The 20,788-nt window shown below is 46.4% G+C and overlaps 1 protein-coding gene across 1 annotated transcript in view; it reads left to right on the forward strand.

The window, feature by feature from the left end:
* Positions 1-10,672, forward strand: part of RSU1 (Ras suppressor protein 1) — a 110,144-nt gene extending 99,472 nt beyond the window's left edge. Inside the window, exon 9 of the mRNA XM_037384025.1 lies at positions 10,195-10,672. Coding sequence (XP_037239922.1) covers positions 10,195-10,297 — 103 coding nt within the window. The 3' untranslated portion in view covers positions 10,298-10,672. The remainder of the gene's footprint in view (positions 1-10,194) is intronic.
* Positions 10,673-20,788: the final 10,116 nt, after the last annotated feature.

The following is a 20,788-nucleotide window of genomic DNA, read 5'->3' on the forward strand; positions in this document are numbered from 1 at the left end:
CGGGAGTGGCGATTCAGGGGAGTTAGGTTGGTTGGAGCTCCCCACCATGTCACTGTGTCCCTTGTCACTGTTCAGTCTTTGTGTCTGTTTTGAGGAGCAGTTAGGTGTCTGGCCCCGTGGCCGATAGGGATGACGAAGGTCAGAGCCCTGGGAGAGGCATGGGAGCCAGCCCAGCAGAGCAGGGCAGCTATATAAACCCTGCGTGTGGAGAATTGGGGTCCCCAGAATGTGCTCGCTGCTACTGCGAGTGAAATCGGTCATCAGTGTGCAGCAGGGCAGGCTCTAACTCAGACACTTTTGCTTAAAAAAAAAAAAAGAGAGAAAAAAAGAGACTCTGAGTATCAGTATTTCCCCAGAGTCCTGTCTATACATTTTTTTGGTACACTTTGTCTAGTTACTGGAAAAGAAATACATACCTGCCAGACATAGAATAACTTAAGGAAAGTTCCTTGGCTTGCACTTAGCTATTTTTACCCTCAGTTTTCCTTTCCTTTAATGTTAATTAGGTGCCCGGCAAAATGCATGTAGTACGTCAATAATAAAGATTATGTAAGGGGATTTATCTCAGCAGCAAGCCCCTTAGCGTAGCGTTGAAAAAGGAAAATGAACACTGGTTTACTTAAGCCCAAAGGACTCCATGTAGACAACAACACTGAAATAACGTAAGAATGAAGATGGCTGTGCTCAGCTGGCTCCAGGAAGGTATCTGTGCTGCATGTCGGTATGTTTGTGCACCGTGTTCGCTGCCCGTCCGGGGTTTATTTTGAGAGTGGGCAGGTAGCCCTGAACATGGTGCCAACAGCATGGTTTGGTGAAATGGAGCAGACTGTGGATTTATCTACTGCATGCTCATGGAATTTCAAATACATAAAGATAAGGGTTATGATGATACAGATGACTTCAGTAAACAGAACACACTTCTTTCTCACTTGAATGGTCTTTTTGCTTCTTGCTGGTGCATTCTTCTCTGCAGCCACCTGTGTTGGCTTCTGCCAAAGAAGCTGAGCCAGCTCGTGTAGATTTTGTGGCTCTTAATTTGTTTTGCTTCATTAGGTGGAAGATGTAATTTATTCTAGTGGATACCTCAGCCCTCAGAGTTTACAGCTGATGCTTGTATCTGGCACTAAATTGTTTTTTCTAGTCATATGTAAGAGGGAAAGCACCGTTTGATCTCTGAAAATAAAACAAGGGGGAAAATACTCCATTGCAGTCTGTGGGAATTCTCAGCCATGAGGACTTCAGGTTCTGACCGATGACGTTTCTCTGTGCCTGGGTTGGATCCAGGGACTGGTCTGCACTTGTAGGCTGAAACACTCACCAGTCCATTTGAAATGGAGCACGAGAAGGGAGATCAGCCCTTCTGGATGTGCTTGAAGATGCAAGTCCCAGGTGAGAAATTCTTCATGATTGAGATAATTTGCTAGGACTATGCAGGTGCAGAAAGGAATTGTTCTCTCCCTGGTGCTCTCAGGCTGCTGTCTCATTATACTGGGCTAGCTGGGGGTTGTTTTATCAGCATAATAGATTCTCTAGATGAAATCTGAATTTGTGTTTGTTTCTGTTTTTAAAGAAATAAACATAAGCACATCCTCTCCTTTCCGTCTTCATGAGTTCCGTGGAGGCCCCTCTTGTGTGTGTGTCTCTGGCTTTGTAACACAGCTGGAATTTTCAGTGCTAGGCTCCCTGAGCATTAGATAGGTCTGACTTTTAGAAAGCAGATACTGGTGTTCCGTGTGCTTTCAAAACCCTCCCTGCCAAAAGCCACATTTCTTCTAAGATCTTTCAAGTTGGATATGCAAAAATTAGCCAGTTTTGCAAATCTTGGTCTGTACATTTTCCTTTAAAAAAGACTTTTTTTTTTTTTTTTTGCTAGGTTTCTATGAGCTTCCGACTGTGCTCCCCTAACAAGGATCACATTTAAAGTACTTGCTTCAAAAGGCTGCTAGCCTCAGAGAATATAAGAAGACTTTCTTTTATTACTGTGTATTAATTAAAGAAATGCCTAACACCTGCTTGGAATTCCTTTCTGGGAAAAAAAAAAAATAGTTCTTCTTAACATGCAAGATGGTGAGTTCAAAGAAGCAGGGAATAAATTAACCAGTTTAAGAGTGGACATGTCTGGCAGAATTAGAATTATCCAGCAATTGCCAGTCCTGTAGGAGAGCAGGTGTTTGTATATCATATTTACCTTGGCTAAATCTACCCACACAGACATGTCTGCCCCGAGGTGTCTCCTTGTACATCCAACTGAACTGTATTCCCTTTCTAACTGCTGTGTTTGGGCTGCCGAGTTATTGCGGCAAGGCTGATGATGCTGTTGTGAGGAGCACCACAGGGAGCTCCTGAGCTCTGGCCAGAGGTCCATCTGGTCAGGGGCCATCTCTGACAGTAACCTGTAGGGAAAGAGGGTAGGAAACATGGCACATAGAGGTTGAGTTTTTATCTTCTTCAGGTATATGGGACAGCAAATGTAGAGGGGAGAGCCTGGGCTTGAGGGATCTGGCAGAAGAGAGCTCTGTTGGGGAACTGAATGGTGAAGCGGCCAGTAGGAAACATGGGATGGGTGGGCTTATTTTGGAGGATGCATGTTCTACACAGTCGCTGAGACAGTGAGCTCCAGCACAGTTTTGGCAGAACAGGTTTTTTTTCTTATTTAGTTTTGGAGTGGTTTTAGGCAGGAATTTTCAGAAAGTCAGTGTTGGACTGCATGACTCAGCAGAGTCTATAACGTAAGGTAGCTAACAGCTTGTGAGAGCGTGCAAAGTGGGGATGGAGAGGGAGTGGTTGCTTTGGGTGGACTTCATCTAGCATTTTAAAATATCTAAACGTGAGTGTCAGCTAGCTACCTACTGTCCACTGTGAAAATCGGTGAAGATGTGTAACAGAGTATAGCGACTAAGCACCTCACAGCAGACCCTTGTATTTGGTCACCCAAAAAGCTCTCTGCTCCACTGGCTTCATTAGCCAGATCTCCACAGACCGCAACATGGGCTTGGAGACCTAGCTTTCCACCTGTACTGAATCCTCTCGTTCTTATCTAATTCAGCCTTCGAAAAAAGACACTAGCTAAAAAAAAAAAAAAAAAAAAAAAAAAAAAAAAAGCTAAACCAAGATGGGAAGATGTGATCAGTTTCCCTGCAGAATGCTTCTGGGGTTGAAGATCCCAGAGAGCACTTGAGGTGGTTAGGGATTTCTGGTGATGCAGAAAGTCTCTTTGAAAGCTGAAATGCAGAACTTGGGATTAGGAAAGGGGATGCCAGGGCAAACTCTGCAGGAACTTTGGGTTATGAAGATGAGTGGGGTGGGTGGAACAGGAAAATATAACATGTTGTTGTACTTCGGAGTGTCTTGGGGCTGGGCTGTGGTGTGTGGAGATTTGGGCAATCTGAAATATTAGGCATACCAGAGTGTGAGTGGGCAATACAGGAAGACAAACTGTTACAGACCTAAAAATACCGGAGCAGTTTTACAACACATGAAGAGCTGCAGGTTTAGTAGCCCAGAGGCTCTTGCGGCAGCGCAGGCATGCAGCACTGCCAGCGCCTGCCCCTTCGGCCAGCCAGCGCCGCTTCCATTTTGGAGCGTGAGCAGTGAGCTGGTATGCAGGCAGATGACAGGCCAAAGCTGAGTTTTTTTGAAGAAACTTGCAGAGAGCTTCAGATGATGAACATCTCTGACACTGCTGCCATCTGCTTTCAGAGCACTCGCAAACAAGGGGCAAAAAAATTAGCTGGATAAAATGAGTCACTCTGGTCTGTTCTTCTTTATTAAGAATCCTAAAACTGTAGCTTGCCATCCAAGTGTACAAGGAAAACAGATAACTGGTTTCACTTACCCATGTACTGTTCCTCTTAATTTAAATCATCTGACTTATGTCACAGAGGATAAAAAAAGTTATTGGTAAACTACCAAAATAATGTGGTATTTGCAAAGTAATTTTAACCCCCACTATTTTTCTTATTGGTACATTACTGGCAAATTAAATCCCAGTATCTGTCCTCTTCCTGGGAGATGTGGTTTGAGGAGGTGACACATTAGCAGCTCCCAGGGGAACAAAGGCCAGTCTCAGTAGCTCAGAGGAGACACCAGAGCACCAATAGGCTACGCAAAAACTGCCAGGGCAAAAGCATCTTGCAGTAAGTGCTGGAGAATTGTAACTAATACAGGCTAGCCAGCACGTATCAGTCCTGCAAGCACTTCTTTCAGGGGTCTCTAGTGATACTGCCACTGATTCAGCCTTTCCTCTCTCCTGCTTCAGCAGCTGGGGCTGGGGACCGTGCTGTTGAGGTCACTGCAAATACATTGGAAGCAGCATCTGAGCATTAAATACCCACATGAACCTGAGCTTGAACTGTTGGAAAAGTGAGCAGTCCTGGAATGTTTCACCTTTGTTTCTCAGATTATCAGACATACCTGGAGGTGGTATCTCCAGAATTGTATTTAACTGTGCGTGTTCTTTTCATACTGAGTACTCACCCTGTAGGTCTATTGCAGACATAAAGTGAGAGCGCTGTATTTTTTATGGTTCATTCTTGAAATCCTCTTTCAAAGTGCTTAAACTCCAGAAAATCAGCATGTGCATCAAATACTTTAATTCGCTAGCTTACACAAGTTCACTGTTTTCATCTCTGGGAGCATGTAGCCTTCAGCTAGTGAGTGTTTTGTTGTACAAGAGAGAAAAAATTGGAGGCAATTGTGCTGAAGGTGGGTTTTGAAAGTGGGTCTTTTGGACTTCATAAATTTTAACTGTGGTTCTTTTTTACATTCAAAGATTTTGGTACCAAGACTGTGTGCTTTCAAGTTATAAGGCTCTGTACCTGATCTTATGCTGTAAATTGCAACATTTAGCAATTTGTAGTTTAATTTAGAAGGATCACCTACTTTCCTAAATGCTTAAGTAATGTGGCAGGCTGTGGTTATTGATTCACTCTGAATTTATTACAAGAAAGCTGTATTCACTCTTTCCTCCTGGGAATGCCCCTCCTGAACTGCATGCTTGCTAGTGACAGCTCAGACCCCTGATACATAACCAAAGACCTTGCCTAATATCCTTGCAACTGCTCAGGGAATTTTTATTAAGTAAAAGCATCATTAAAGTAGACAGAATGATGAAGTTTAATGAGCATCTTTCTCACTTGATATTGTTAGTTTTGCTGCAGCAGCCATAGTGCTCACATTTGTTACTTCCAGTGGGGCAGATAGAGAATGCAGGGAGATTTTGTTCATGCTTATATTTGCATACAAAGAAACAATTCTGTTCATGGGAGATACTTGCTTTGAAAAATATATACAAGGAACAAAAGCAACTCGCCTAAGGGCTTTCTGCATTTTGCGTCTTGCATTTCTTTCCTCTTTCACTTTAACATAATGACAAGGCTGCATGCAATACTGTAGTTGCTAAGTCTACAAAGGTTCAGCAGTTTGTGAGCTGTGGTTATAACTACTAGCTTCTGACTGTTGCTGCAAACATCTCAAATATTTATTTGCACTCCAGATTTCATTTTTCAGCTGAGGTTTTGGTCTGCGAACTGTGTGTAGTGTCCTACGCACAGCTACACCAGCCCTGTGAGCAGGTGATATTCCAAAGTACCCAGTGCGAAGGTGCTGCCATGAATATATTGTCGGCACTTACCTCACAAGTCTGCCTTGAAACAGTAGCCACAATCTACCTCGGTATTCCTTTCTTTGTTCGTGGAGACCATCTGCCTTTGCTAAGTGTCTGGTCATGCAGGCATGTATGTCAAGGTGCCATCTCCTAGTCCATTACCATCCATCAGCTGAGCTGTATAACCGTCTGTGTGCATGTCTTAAGCTGACCTCTGCTGAGGATGGTGTGTGAGTGTCTCTGCCTAACATGTTTGACTTTGCAGTGATGCCAGAGCAAAAAGCGTGTACACAGTTAGTACAGCTTGGCTGACAGACGGTGACATGCAAGCTGTAGTTTCTGTGGTTGTATCCTTCCAGTAGGTATCAAAATCATTAAGGACTATATATGTAAACTCCACATCTATTACATATAAAGGATTATAGGTTATCATATAATTCAGATAGTTGCTTCTCTGTGCAGATCAGTTCCATTAGGCTTTTTCTCCTGTTTCTTTTTTATAATTATTTATTTATTTATTTTCTGATGTGTTTTTTTTTTTTTCCATGGGAGCTGTAAAAGTGGTGTCTGTTGTTGTACCAGAAGTTCATTGAAAATTGTGAATTCTCTTTTCCCTAGTGTAACAGAAGGCAAATTCTGTCCCAGAGGCATTATCGCAGTCATTATTGTATTTAAATGTTGTTGTGACACCATATGTCTCCTTGTGCTTGATGTGTGCAAACACAAGAGAGTCCCTGTCTGTGAAGGCTTGTATAATCTAAATACGCCTGATCCTTGCTCTTTGCGTAGCAGACTACTGTGATAGATTGTAAAGCACTTATCTTCAGTTGAGATAGCAGTGTGCAGCTGAAACTTCCTTGAAATGTTGCCAGAGAAACCTAAGTAGATATATTTGATTTATTTCAAACCTGATAATTATTTTCCTGGATGAAACTACTGTGCATGTGTTGGTAGAAGTGGTTGGACATGAGAGTAAGTAAAAGGAATGTAAAAGTACTGCAGATGCCTGCAACTCACGCACATCCACTACTGCTAATGTATTTGCATGGGGTGGAGGGAATTGCTGGAGCAGCAATAGCACTGAATATTGTAAGGAGCAAATATCAAAGAAGAACTGCTACCAAAACCACAGGTCAGCTAGGATTTTTACTGCTTAATGCGTGCAGTGGCCACTGGACCTCGTTTCGCAGTCAAAAGGTGTTGCCCAAGTAGACCTCACCAGAACTCTGAAGTTCATTCAATACGTTCAACATTCAGTTTCTTCAAAAGCAGTTATGTAGTCAGTAGAATTCTCACCATACCCTTTCACTTCAGAAGTTGTTCACTGATCTGAGCACTGCCAGTCCACAAACTTGAACATTTGCACTGAGAAAGCAAGGAATGAGGGGCAGAATGAATGCTGCTAGTGTCATCTGAGAAAGTCATGTAAATTTTCCCAAGCAAAAAAGTGCAAAAAAACTGAGCAAAAAAAGGGTATGTAACACCTGAAAACTACTAAAGCTGTTACAGTTCTCTTTGGGTTGACACTAACAGGACAAAGGAGTGATGGGGCGGCAGGAGGTGGAAAACAGGACAGTGACAGGGGACTTCTGTTCCCATCCATGAGGTTTTTTTTGTGCTCAGATACAGTGGATCAGTGGATTGTCTGTTAATTCAGCGCTTAAAGTCCCAAATGGAGACTTTCTTATTATATGAAAAAAACTTACATTCTAGTCCAACATAGCAGTATTTCTCTAGAGCCAAAACCCAACTTGAATATTAATTTAGTATTTAACTAATGGTGCTCACAGATTTGAGCATACATTTCCACTTCTCTGTTGCTAACTTCTCCAAGTTACAAAATCATTGCTGAGAGTGATTCAAATGCTGTGCTGCATATCGTTGAGAACAACATGCTGCTTGTTCCCTGACTTTCTACCCTGGATCTGTTTCTGATGGGACAGCCTCCTTGACTGGCACTTCTGTGCTCTTCCACAGTGACAGTATTTCCTGATACCGAAAGATCTCCTTCCATATCTTCTGTCCCTCAACTCACTTAACTCCTTCCAAAACAGAACAGTTATTTAGGATGGATATCTGATTAGTATGCATGCTGTGTACTTTGATAAAATATAGCCTTGTGCTGTTGTGGCTTTATCTCTTACGAAAAAATAAAAATATGTGTATTGTAGCTAACAGTAAGCATGCAGTTATCGCAGAGGGTCAGGGCTCTCTGCATTCATCAGGAAATGGCATCTGATCCCTTGTTGACAGGAGGTGATGGCACACATAACATTTCAGTAAGGTGAAGTGATGTCGTAGTTTACAGTTGTATTTTCCTTGAGCAAGGCTGTTTTGGGTGCAGTGCACCTTGACAGCAGCCTGCTTAGCAGCATCATGTTAAACTGCAGCTGCTGGGGAGGTAAAAGCGAGTGCTGCTTCTCCACCCCACCCTACAAGAAGCTCTGATCTTATTCTGCCGTCCAAGAACCCCATAGCTGGAGTATCTTCCAGATACAGCAAAACAGAACTCAGAGCAGGCGGTAGCTTTTAACCTTCTGACACAGAGTAGAATAAAATAAACACCATGCCACCTCACACTGCTGTTGGAAGCAGCCTACAGCAATCATCTAGTCCAATTCAGGGCTGACCAAGTTAAAGCACATTATTAAGGGCATTCTCCAAATGTCTCTTAAACAGTGACAGGCTTGGGGCATCGACCACCTCTCTAGGAAGCCTGTTCCAGTGTTTGACCCCCCTCTCAGTAAAGAAATGCTTCCTAATGTCCCAGTCTAAACCTCCCCTGGTGCAGCTTTGAACCATTCCCTCGCATCCTCTCACTGGATCCCAAGGAGAAAAGCTCAACATTTCCCTCTCCATTTCCCCTCCTCAGGAAGCTGTAGAAAGCAATGTATGTTTTAGCTAAAATGTCTCTGTATCTGACATAAATAGACCCTCCATGGCCATGCCTTATAGCACAGTAATTCAAGAGTAATTCTGTTTGGATCCTTGTTCAATGTCTCTTATGTACAGTTGACTGCGTAGTCCGCCAGGCACTGTAGAAGAAGGAGGGCCCATCCTCTGCTGAAATCAGTTTCAGACAGCAAAGCAAAAGTCGTCACTGTAAATAAAGAGTCACTTTATCTCTGAGATACCTGCTCAGGGTAATACCCACTGCAGAACTGTACATCAGGTCGTGCTTTCTGGATAAACAACAGCCTATCATGAGTAACTAAGTCTGTCCTGACTTGACTAAGCGAAAGTAGCAAAAGGATTTGTGCCTGGTTCTTGTTTGCAGCAAGGGCAGGACGGACATGCAAGCTCCATACAAAGACTGCAGCAAGGGAGAACCCACGTGAGGGTACGTGTGATGGACCAGCGCAGCTTGTATGCAGCAGCTGGGTCCTTCTGTGTGCCCCAGACACATGAAAATGCAGGACCCAGGTTCTGTGGCAACAGTGCTGGCAGCTACTCACCCAAATTTTGACACGTCAAGAGGCAGTTCTAGGAAGACTCAGAGTTTCTCAACCCCAGGCCCCTGATCTGTCCTGTTTCTTGGCAGAGTTCACCAAAAGGTGGAGGTGCAGTTACACAGGGAAGGCTGTTGTGGGAACTGGTGCTGTTACCTTCTGCAGTAGCAGAATTCCTATCAAGTGGTAGAAGTTAGCATCTGACCTGACTGGCGGCAGTGTAGTACGGGATTGGGGCGGGCACTCACCAGCACTGACCTGAAGGATTGGCAGGGGGACAGCTTTAGAGGGATTTCAGTGTCGGTGTCAGCATTGCCAGTGATCATACAGCTGAATGAGCAGGCACAAAGCTTGTCTCGGTTCCTTTCTAGATACACTGACGCCCCCGCAAAGCCCGTCTTCAAAAAGCACTTTATGTCAATAAGGGGAGTTAAGTTTGAGCTGTGTGTATTTTGGGTAGGTTTTTAATTTAGTTTAATCAGGATTACTCATAAATTATCTATTAATTACTATGTGATATTTAGCAAGATCCTCTCAGCCATGTAGTCTATTTAGCTTTGCTGTGAATGCTAGCCATCTTAATTGTAAGATACTTTGTCAACATTTAATCAGAGGTACTTACTAATGTGGCATTGATGTGTTGGTAGCTGTCCCAGTACTATCAATCATGTGTGAGCAGCGAAGGCGGGTGTGACACCATTGCTCTCTGTCACATTATCAAGCCCTTGGGTTTTCTGGTTAGGGATGATGCTCACTTAGCTCTAAGCGGGCACTCTATCTCTCCAGTTCAACCCAATTTTTGTCATTGTCGGCTTGAATACACATCCTTGCAGCCTTTTAAGCCTTAATCCCATAACTGTGCAATAAAGGTTGCTAGTTTCTGAAGGCAAAATGGCTTGCTCCTTCGCTGCTCTTGTGAAGGCCTGCTCTTCCCCATGTTACTCTCCGGATAAGTCGAGAAAAACGTAATACTAATGACTGCAGCATGAGATCCAATAGAAAATTCAGTGTTGAAACAAAATAAATATGACCTTCCTTTTTTTTTTATTTCTAGTAACTAGATGCATTGTTTAACATGCTGCAGAATAAAAGCCTGTGTTTAATGGTTGTATCACAAATATCTGTCTCATTTCCTTGCAGTCTGTATGGCAGACACATGCAGGCGAATCCTGAACCTCCAAAGAAGAACAATGACAAGTCAAAGAAGATCAGCCGTAAGCCTCTGGCAGCCAAGAACAAATAAGTCCCTGGTTCTGCCTCTGTTTTTATATCTTTTACATTGCTTTTGCATGTGCCTATAATATTCCTACGCATCTCCTGTTACTCATAAGAAAGCAGACACTAGAGGTAAAACCAATTTACTATGTATACTGCTTCAGAAAATCCTGCTTAAAGAATACAAAAATACATATTCTCTTAATTGTGGTCACATTTATGTAGCCATTTAATATAGCACTGTCAAACACATTTTAGCTTTTCTATTTATATGTATATTAATGTCCTTTCTTCACATGTATCACATCCTGTTAATATCAGGGGGGTTGCACCTATATTATACAATATTAAATTTCATATAATATTCCAAGTGATTTTAATAAAGCTCTTTATTTGTATTGTGTTTCACTTCTTTCAGTAGAACTTCTGAATAGCGCATTTCTTGAGGAACATATGTGGTTCTGCTTCCTGCAATGTATTAATGTCTTGTGTTAGGAATGTGATAGCGTTTTATCTGATACAAGTTAGTTAAGATGTAAAGCATTCTGTTCAAGGAGTGAAACATTTTAATCAGTTTGTATTTCTTTTTTATATTGCTGTGTCCTGCTTTTTTGCCTTGAAGGTTATTTTGAAATCAAGGAGTACGGGAAGGGAGAGAGAGAAGAAAAAAAAAAAAAAGTCTTTGTAAAGAGCTGCCAATTGCCAGCCTCAGTTTGCTCAGTTTGGAGGAAGAGAACTTTGTCATTTGAAGAAAACGGTATTTCTGCCAATTTTTTAAGTGCTTTTTGGGCAGAAAACCCAAATAATGTATTTAATCTCTGCTGAAGGTGCTTGTATTGAAGAGCTATTCCAAACGGCTTTTGAAAATGCCACAGGTTCTATATTTATCTGTACAAAGCTGGCACCACAACCAAGCTGAGAAGTCACAAATTGTTTAACATCTCAAATAGCTTCAGGTCTTACCAGTGGAGAAGAAAAACCTAAAATCTACAGACAGTGGTTTCCAAACAATTTTAGCCTTAGCAGAGCAAAAGGTAACCGGGAAACTCAAGGAGCAAGAACAGATACTCATACCTCAATCGCTCCTGTTGGGACCTTCCTGCCCTTGATTTCCAATTCCATGAATTTCATACCTGAGCAACCCGTTTCTGAGTTTTGACTGCCATCTGGACAGCAAGCCAGGAAGTATGCCCAGACTGCCGAAACAGGCCTGTTGTGTTCAATCAGAGAAGAAAAGGTTTTAAATATCTCATGCTAGGTGTACTTTCTAGAAAGGCCATTTTGTATCTGAAGACTTTTGTTATCAGCACCAGCCTTTCAATTGCATTTAGGATTACCCCAGCATTTAAGTAATACATGGTTGCCTTAGTCTGGGAATAAATGTATTGACGTGTATTTTGCAACAGATTTTTTGAATTGGCAAGCAGGGCTAGGAAGTTGGCATCAAGCTTTAGACTCATTTTAAGTGGTCTTTAGTACTTCAGAAGAATGAGGCAGTCTTGGTAGGCAGATGGAAAACAGTAAAAATGGTAGGCTTGTCAGGAACAGTCAATTCTATCTGTTGCAAGCTCTGCAGGGGATTTTCCAGACCTCTTATGTGGTCTGTCTAGGGGAACAGGTCCAACTGAAACAGGCCCGTGGAGGCAGTATGTTACGTGCATGTTAGGAACTTAATAGTGAAAACTGGCCCCGCAGCTGGAATGAATACCATTAAATCTAGGGTAGGCATGAACATGTGAGGGCACCTGAAGACAATGATCGTGCTACAAAAAGCCCCTGTCAGTGAAATGTTAGAAGATCCCCAAACTGCTACTGCAAATTCCTTTAGGAACAAAATAAACAGCAAGGGCACATCTATTGGTAAGGGGTGAAGAGGCTCTGGATTCTTCCCCCAGTACCCTTCGCTGGCACTGGATGCTACCCCAGCCCTCGAGGATGGCAGTGCCCACGGGGCTGAGCCACCGCTGTCCTAGCAGATGTCTGCAGCCATGGCTAGACCCCTACTTTCAGGCTTGAAGATGTTTTATGTACACTCACTTCCAGCTAAACTGGATTTGCTGCCATCCTGAAATCTCCCCTGGGCACACCTGGGCATGGTTTGCTCGAGCGGGGTAGCCGTGCGGCTCTCGCTGGATGTGAACAGTGAATTCAGCCAGAGCTAAAGGCATCCGGGTGCTCTCTGCGGCTGCCTCCGCCACCTGCTCTGCGTCTTGGGGTTTAGGAAGAGAGAAGTTGCTGCAGGGCTACAAGGGTTTCAAAGCATGGGGTAGAGTCTCAAATGTAAAAATAAGAGCTTGTTGGGGAAGGCCTGATAATATTACTGGTGGGAAGCTACAGCACTGCTTTAAAATAAGCTGCCGATTTTCAAGCATTAGTCAGAATTCCATTAACTGCTGTTGCAAATTTTGAAAGTGTTGAAAGACTTGTGCAAGCTCTCCTCTGCAGGGTTTCGAAGTATTGATTGGAGCATTTCTGGGTGTTCGTAGCAAAAAAATCCACCCAACCTTCCCACTTCTTCCCCCATGAAGGAGGACAAAACACAGTTTTGACAAGCAAAAGCAAGTATGAAGGGTCTGGGGAAGAAGAAGTGAAAGGCATAAAGATGATAAGGATAAAAGAAATCCTAAAGGGAGCAGTATTATACTGAAGATGGTGGCAAATGGAGGAAAAAAGAAGTTTCTTGAAAAGAAAGATGAAAAAATAAGATGATGATCTGAGAAGATCTTGAAAAAATGAAATGTATAAAGCTTTACAAACAGAAAACAAAATGGGAGGGAAAGGAGTGCTCTTCAGAGGCTCAGGACAGAATAAAAGACATGGGGAAGGAAAGCAAACGATCTAGGATGTAAGACACTAATGTTTTGGTGTTTTTAAAAAGGTACCAGCTTCTTAGAGAAAACAACACAACAGTTTCAGTGTGAGTTTGATGATTTTATGTATCTGTTCTCTGGAGTCATTGCTTTTTTAATATTGAAAAACAACTTGTTTCATTTTATTGGGTCACATTTATTTCCCCATTGTACTTAAAAGAAAGGAACTGCTGTGGCCTACTGTGGTGAACCAATTAATGAGCATCACAGCTCGTGATGGTCACTCTGATGCTCCCCAAGATCCTTTCTCCAGAGGATCCATCAAACCAAGGCCCTTTCCAGTGAGCCCTTGGGCGCTGCGCGAGGTGAGCAGTTGTGTTATGCCACCTGCAGCACGGAGCTCTGTAGAGGCAGCTGTTTGCTCCTCTGGTCAATATTGTTTCACTGGCCTGGTGAACTATGAGATCTCTGGTCTCAGGGTGCCTTGAAAAGGACTTTTTTGCCATCCATGCATTCGCAGTCACTCATTCAGGTTGCCTCTTTGGGCCAACCTCTTTTACAGCCAACAACATGCCACTTCAAGAGGAGAAAATTATTCCTGTGAGAAGAAAATTTGCTTTCTACAGCTTTCCAGCACCTGGGAGCTCTTTGAAAATGATGATGCAATTGTCTGTTTCAATTTTGCATATGATGAACTGGAAAGAGTTTGATGATTTTTTTGCATACAGTGCACCCTGACAAAGAAAACTTTTTACAATTACTGTAAGACCAATATGCTGTGCCTGTGCAAAGAGTTGCCTGGGGAATTAATGCTCCTTGATAAGGATGGGGCAAAATGAAGCCAGAAATCCCACATACGCAGGCACCATCCACAGTTTTCTTGTACTTACAGTGCCTGTTAACCCTGTATTGCCTCCTGCAGTCGTGAAGGACAAGTAACAGGTGTTTTTTTTAAAAAAAAAACCCACAACCAAAAAACCTCAGCTCTGAGAACTGGGCACTGCTGTTATTCTCTTTCTTATTTAGAAAAGATGTGGGCAACAACACTGCGATTCTAAAAGCTTCACCTTTTTATGATTGTTGGTCTGGAAATATGTTTCCCATGGAGTCACTGGTATTCAAGCATCTTTATTTTGGGTTTAGCCAGGTCTTTCCTATTAAGGAAATGACACTGTAGCATCTGTTCATCAGTTAGCTGCCAGCCTTACAGCTGGCAAATCAGACCAGCAGCATGGGCATTTCTCCTGAAATGGCAGCTTGTTTGGAGGTACAATCTGAGCCAGCATGGCCCTCGCCTCTCCTCCCTCAGGCACTGCGTACCCTCTCCATCCTCCTGCTCCGGGCCTACGCCCCACCATGCTGCAGTACGCCGTGCCAAGTGCTGGGCTCTCGGAGGACAGGGAGAAGCTTCCCTCTGCTCTGCCAGACCCCTGCTCCCTCCCAGGGAGCAGAGTGCGGTCAGGAGGCGTTTCCAGCCCCAGCAAGGCTGGGGTGCTCTGCGCTGGCTCACGGCTTGGTGCTGGTAGGAGAGCTGGGAGGGTGAGTCTGCGCCATCCCCACGCGTGCTGAGCAGCAGGAGCTCCGGAGACGGGTAATATTTCCAGTTTGGAGCGGGTGGTAACTGTTAATATCCACATGACAACTAGGAGGAGTGAGATTGTCATCAGTTATATTAGTTGTTAATTTTGTAAATATTAACAATTTCTAGGATTATGGCACAGGATGTCAGCTGTCAACTTGCTTTATTTTCCTCCTACTCCTTCTTGCAATGACACATCTTTTATACTCTGAGATTCGTGCCATGTGTTTGTTGCCTCGCACTGACGCTGGGGCTGGCAGATGTTCTGGGACAAAACCATGATAACCTCCCAAAAGTTAGATTGTCTTCCCCTCCTAGGCACTTTGTTTCCTCTGATCTAAGGAGAAGTCATTTGCCTGTAAAGCACAGTGATTTATAAGTATCTGTGGCTGGTTTCCATCCAGCACTGCCACCGAAGCCGGTGCCTTTGGCACAGCCAAGCTCCCGCCTCCCCTTCCAGCTCACCTGTGAGTGCCGCATGCAGGCACCACTGTCCCTGTCCCCCTTGGAGCAGGAACTGAATTACAGCTCGCCAGGAACTGTTTCCCTATGGTGAAAAAGCCCTTAAAATTGACATTTTTACAATATATCTCAAGAGCAACATTTTAACTGTATTTTTAGATCGAGAAGCATGGTAATCATGCGAATGCCAGCTGCGGTAGTCACCCCTGCAGTGTGATAGACGTGTTTGGAGGCAGCTTCAGCGACGAGGTGTGATCGGGGGCAAAGCACCAGGGAGGGCAGTTTTGCCGTGGCACTGGCTCCTCACCTTGGCTCCCTTGCCGCTGGCGGGAGCCTCTCTGCCTGCTGTGCCCTGCTTCTCCGCCACCGGCCGCCCCAAGCACGCAGCTGGTGCCCAGCCGAGTGGTGCTGACCCCAGGCAGAGATTAGCTTCACAATTTTCCTGACATCTCGGTTATTCAGGGTAATGTTTCAAATGGCCCCGGTGCCAGGGCAGCCACCAGCGTGAGGAGGAGGAGTGGGGAGCATGGCAGTGGCCAGCTGGGTGCTGGCAGGGGGGCGAGCCTGGCATGGAGCTGCACCCTCCAGCCTGGAGTGATTCGTGCCTGCGGATGGTGGCGTGCAAGCACCGGACAGAATAGCCCCGCTGTTCCAGTGAGCGTTTAAATGGGGTGCCCTCTGCAAGCGCTGGTGTCCTACAGGCCCTCGGGGGGGGCTTGCCCTCTGCCTGAGTCTGGGTGATGCTGTGCTTCTCGTGGTTCTGATAACCTTCGCTTTGCTGGCATGGAAATCTCGGGCTGGTGACAGTGGGTTTCCCAGCAGCACTGAGCTATTGCCAGGCAGAGCCTGAGGAGCGGGGACACCTCCTGCCACTGTCATCCTCACGTGCCAACCCCCCACCCACTGGGGCCACCCCGAGTTCGGCCGGCAGCGCTCCCCAGGACCAAAGGGAGCCACCCGTGGGGCTGGGCACGGCAGCACCTTGCCCAGGGGCAGCCAGAGGGGAGCAGAGCCGAAGGGTTCACCTGAGGCTCGGTCCTGCAGCCCGGGGCACCGCTGGAGGAAGGGCAGTGCCACCAAGGCTGGGATGTGCGCTGGGATGTGGATGGCTCAGGCTGCCAGTGGGAGCGTAGGTTTTAGCTTCATACTGGGTGGTTTTTTCCCTCCAGCCACATGGTTTAGGATGTAAGATCACAGCAGTGACGTGGAGAACTGGTGACCTTGTCAACTACCCCCTCAGAGGGCTTAGTTCTAGAAACCATACTGTTGGTGGCCTGGTTTGAGCACCCTCAGCTGCCATGTATTTGTTCTCCTATCGATCCAGCTATTTTATTTTAGGTAGCTGCTCAACCACACCTGTCGTGCAAAATCACACAGAAATGAGCATCTGTGTTTGGAGCAGAAGAGAGCGCCGGTTCAGAGGAATGAGGTGCGCGGGTACCTCCTGGGGTAGGCTGTTAGCAGCTGCCATCCAGCCCGTACCAAGTGACTTCCCCGTCTTAGTTTCAGGTCGACTTAAGCTACTAAAAGATTTCTGCTCTGCTGGTGATATCCAGAGGCGCATTAAACCCCTTGTAGATCAGGAATTCAATACTAATCCGTTCTGAGGGCAAACATAAAAATCCAAACTTTGATTTAAATTCAGGTAACTTGCCGGCAGTGTGTAGCTTGGAACTTAATTGCCAGCAGCTCTGCGCTGCCTGCGGGTTGGGAGGAATGGCCGGTGCAGTTCGCCGCCTTTGCCAGCAGCGGGCGCCATAACACAATTAGAACACCGAGCGAGGCAAACGCCGGCCGAGCAAAAGTGAAGGCCTGCAATCCTTTTAATTGCTCGTGTTGCTGGTACAAAAATGTGCTGAGACGGTTCAGAGCGAGCACAACCGTCACCCCCAGGCTCGGCAGGGTGTCCCCAGTGAGGCTGCTGGTATTTCCTTTCCCCTCACTTTGCTTTTACATCGACTCCTCCAATTAAGAAACCAAGTAATTCAGAGGCAGCCATGCGGCACCAAGTGCAAAGGCTAAAAATAACCCCAGAGCCTCGGGAAAACCAGCTCCCGGGCTCCACACGGAGCACAGCTCTGTTGGGATGTGTGCGATGAGGATCACAGCCCTGGCTTGCCCCGTTCGTGGGGCAGTCAGACCCCCGGCAGCCAGCCTGGCCATCCCCGCGGGGCTGGATTTGGGGGGCAGCGGGAAGCCCACGAGGGCAGGCCCCGGCAGCGGTGCTCCTCTGCTCCTTCCTCCGGGAGAGCCCCTAGCTGCCACGGGTGGGAGGCATTGGGGCAGAGCAGGGGAGTACGCGGGGCCCCTTGGGACGAGCAGGACTCCGCACTGGGGGCCTGGAGCCAACTTCTCCATCCCAGAGGCAAGCCCTGACCTAGAAGTGGGTCCACAAGGGTTTTGGAGCGGCAGCTGACAGCTCTGCAAACAAACACAGAATAAAAGTTCACCACCATTCCTTTTTCAGCAAGAAAACAGAAACACCCACCCCACCCAAGAAATAAAGATTGAAAAATAATCCCCCCAAAGCCCTTGAAACGAAAGAGGGGAGAAACAACCCCATGAGTTTGGGAGGAAAAAGGAATTTCTTCCGAGTAAATAAATTAGGGAAGGCCAGGCCACCTGTCATAGCTTCACAGCCAGAGCCACGCTCCTGTGAGGTACAGGCAGTTACAAAACATAAAATAGTGCATCCAGTTCTGCATAGAAGTTTTCTGTTCTTGTAGACCAAATGAAATTAATCATTACATTTATCTACAGGCTGTTCTATAAAATCAATAAGCTCCAGCACTGCATAGCAATCAAAATATGACAAGGCACTTAAACTTTGCTAACTCAATCCAATTAATGATATCTTCGTTAGAAAACAGTCATTTTTATAGAGTCAGTTGACTCTTCAAGGACTATAATATAAGCTTGCTATAAGCTCATTGATTTTTACTTTATGATTTCCAGTTGAAAGCAAACAGAGAACACTCACTTTATAAAACTGTGAAAATATGTGCGTATTTAACATACCAATATTATTTATAAGCAGCAGCTACTATTTAAGTGCCTCTTGTACGCCTTGATAAAAGTGGTTCATGAATTCAGCCCTCTCAGATGTTCAGAGGATGTTCTTCCACATTATTGCTATCGTCATTTGTCTTTCCTCTCTGACATATGCAGTTTTTTATGCAGGAAAACTCTGTAGACGAGGCTCGTCAGCAAGGAGGAGGGTGGCCTGAATACCTATGAGGTGTCACTGGAAACCCAGCACCTCTGAAAATCCCAGCCTGGCTCCCCCCCCCCCATTTACTTAACAGCCTGGGATCTTGCAAGGCAGAAGGGTGACCAGGGGACCCTGAGGAAAGCAAGAGTGGGATAACACTGCAGGTGTAGGGGGTTAGATGTAGGGAAAAGCTTGCTGGGTGCTAAGGACTTCTGGGGATGACGGGTAGAGGGAGAATGTTTGGTTTGGGATAGGGATTGGAGGGAAGAGAAGGACCCCAAGACTCGGTGGGTGCTTGTGAAACTCACAAGCCCTCTTGGGAAATTAAAGGTAAAAGACAAATCCTGCAAAAACGTACATCAGGAGGTGAGCACTGCTGAACCCAGCTCACCTTCGAAGAGCACAGCTGGGGGCAAGAGCTCTTCTCTGCTGCGCAGTGACGCTTGGTGCTGTATACAGGTGGCTTTTGTAGGAGTGTCCCCATGCCACGTTATCCCTCAGCCTCCCCCCGTGTCCAGCCAGCCAGGACAGACGGGCCAGAGCCAGAGCCAGCGCCAGAGCCAGAGCAGAGCCTTGGTGCTCCCTCCAGGACTTCAACAGGGAAAATCAGAGTTGAGAACCGCAAGTCACAGGTAATGTGCCCCAGCAAATGGTGCCAGTGAGAGCCGGTGCTCAGCCCCGAGGGCAGGACTGCATGTCCTGCACACCGGGCCTGGGGGCTGGGTGGCCTCAGCTCTTTGCCAGGGTTTGTGGGAGGTTTGACTTCAGTCCCCAGGAGCATCCAGGCACTGAGAGGCAGATGATGCCTGGATCCACAAGGATTTCTTACTTCCTGAGCTGGTGGTTGTGAGGTTAACACAAGACCACCCAGCTTGAGCAGTGTTTCGATGGCAGCAGGCAGTATCTCCTGCCTTCAATAAAAGCATTGAAGAAATCAATTTAGCCAGCAGGAAGGTGCTGCGCCAGGGCCTCAGGACCGGCCAGTGGGTCTCTCCACTGAGTCAAGCTGTCGGCTCTGTGACTCCACCTTTCCTTGCACTTGTCCCCCTCGGGCCTGTGTGGCTGAGCAGCCATTTCTAGGGTGCCCTCTCAGGGGAGGCAGCGGCTGGGGCCGGTGGGCACACAGTGGGCAGCGCTGGCTGTGCATGCTGCACACCAAACCTCACCGAACCAGGGGGCTTCCTCCTGCCCTCTGTCCCTGAGCAAACCTCAAAAAACAGGCTCCAGCACCAGAGCACAGAAAAGCACTTCTGTCACCAGCAGCAGGAGCAGCCAGGTAAATCACATCACATCGGTGCCACATGCTTCTTAGGAACAGTCCTTACCGAGGCAGTCACACTCATAAGTGCAAAAAAATCCTCCAATTATGGCAAGTGCTTGGGTTTTGGTGTTTTACTGTCATTAGTAAGAGGCCTTCATTAAAAGTCTGAATATGGAAGGGAAGGATGGACCAAGCTGCTTCTGTCCCATCAATGCCCAGATCTTCCCAGAACCAAAGGAGGCTGTCCGGGGAATGAGGATCTGGAGTTTCAAAGAAAAAGACAAAAAATGAAGAGAGGAGTGAGTTTTACTTCCTTTCCAAAAGCATGAGTCTGTTTTCAGTCATGATATGGCAGATACAGATGAAAACAACAAAAAAATAATTGCATTTCCACAGTAATTCTTCGCAGTTACACGGTGCATTACTCCCAGTTTCTGAGACGCCTTGCCTAGCCGAGGTAACGCAGCACCGGGGTGTCACCGGCACATGCTGGAGGTGCGCCAGATGGGGAGGGGGTGCAGGTGCCCTGGCACCGGGCAGGGGGCTGAGGCTGCAAGCAGGTGAGCCTGTGCTGCGGCAGGAGGGCTGCAAAGGTCGGCCAGTGGCCAGGGCCACCGCCAGCACCAGCACGTGGGCACCTGGGCTGGGCTCAGGGCGCCGGAGCCATTCGTGGTGTGACACAAGGGGTGAAGGGCTTTGTGCCCCTGTGAGCTCGAGCCTTCAGAGAGGCGAGCTGGAACGATCACAGAGGAAAGCTGGCCTCAGGCCTCCGGCTGCGCCTTCTCCCTTTCCCATGGCTTTTGTATGCTGGAAGAGATATAACAGGGTGAATAATTGGATGAGTCTCAAGGCACTTTTTTGACAGTCTTCAAATCAGCCAGGTTAATAGGAGCTCCTCAACGCAGCAACGGGGGAAGGGGAGGAAAAAGCCATGACAAGAGCGGGTGATTAGCAGCCTGCGCTGGGGGAGCCCAGCCCGACCCCGGGGAGCTGCTACTGAGCTGGCACCTTCTCACAAACACAAGGCTTGCAGGGGCAGGCAGCTCGCTTCTGGCCAGGATTAAGCGTAAGCACACGTAACGGAGATTTCGGTGCCGCCTGCCGCTCTCCGGGGGATGAGGGGTGGTGCAGGGACGGCTTCCCTGCACTCCACTGAGCCCCCTGGCATGGGTCAACACCCAAAAGGACAGAGCTGG

This window comes from Falco rusticolus, chromosome 4, assembly GCF_015220075.1.
Source record: "Falco rusticolus isolate bFalRus1 chromosome 4, bFalRus1.pri, whole genome shotgun sequence".
Lineage (NCBI taxonomy): Eukaryota > Metazoa > Chordata > Aves > Falconiformes > Falconidae > Falco > Falco rusticolus.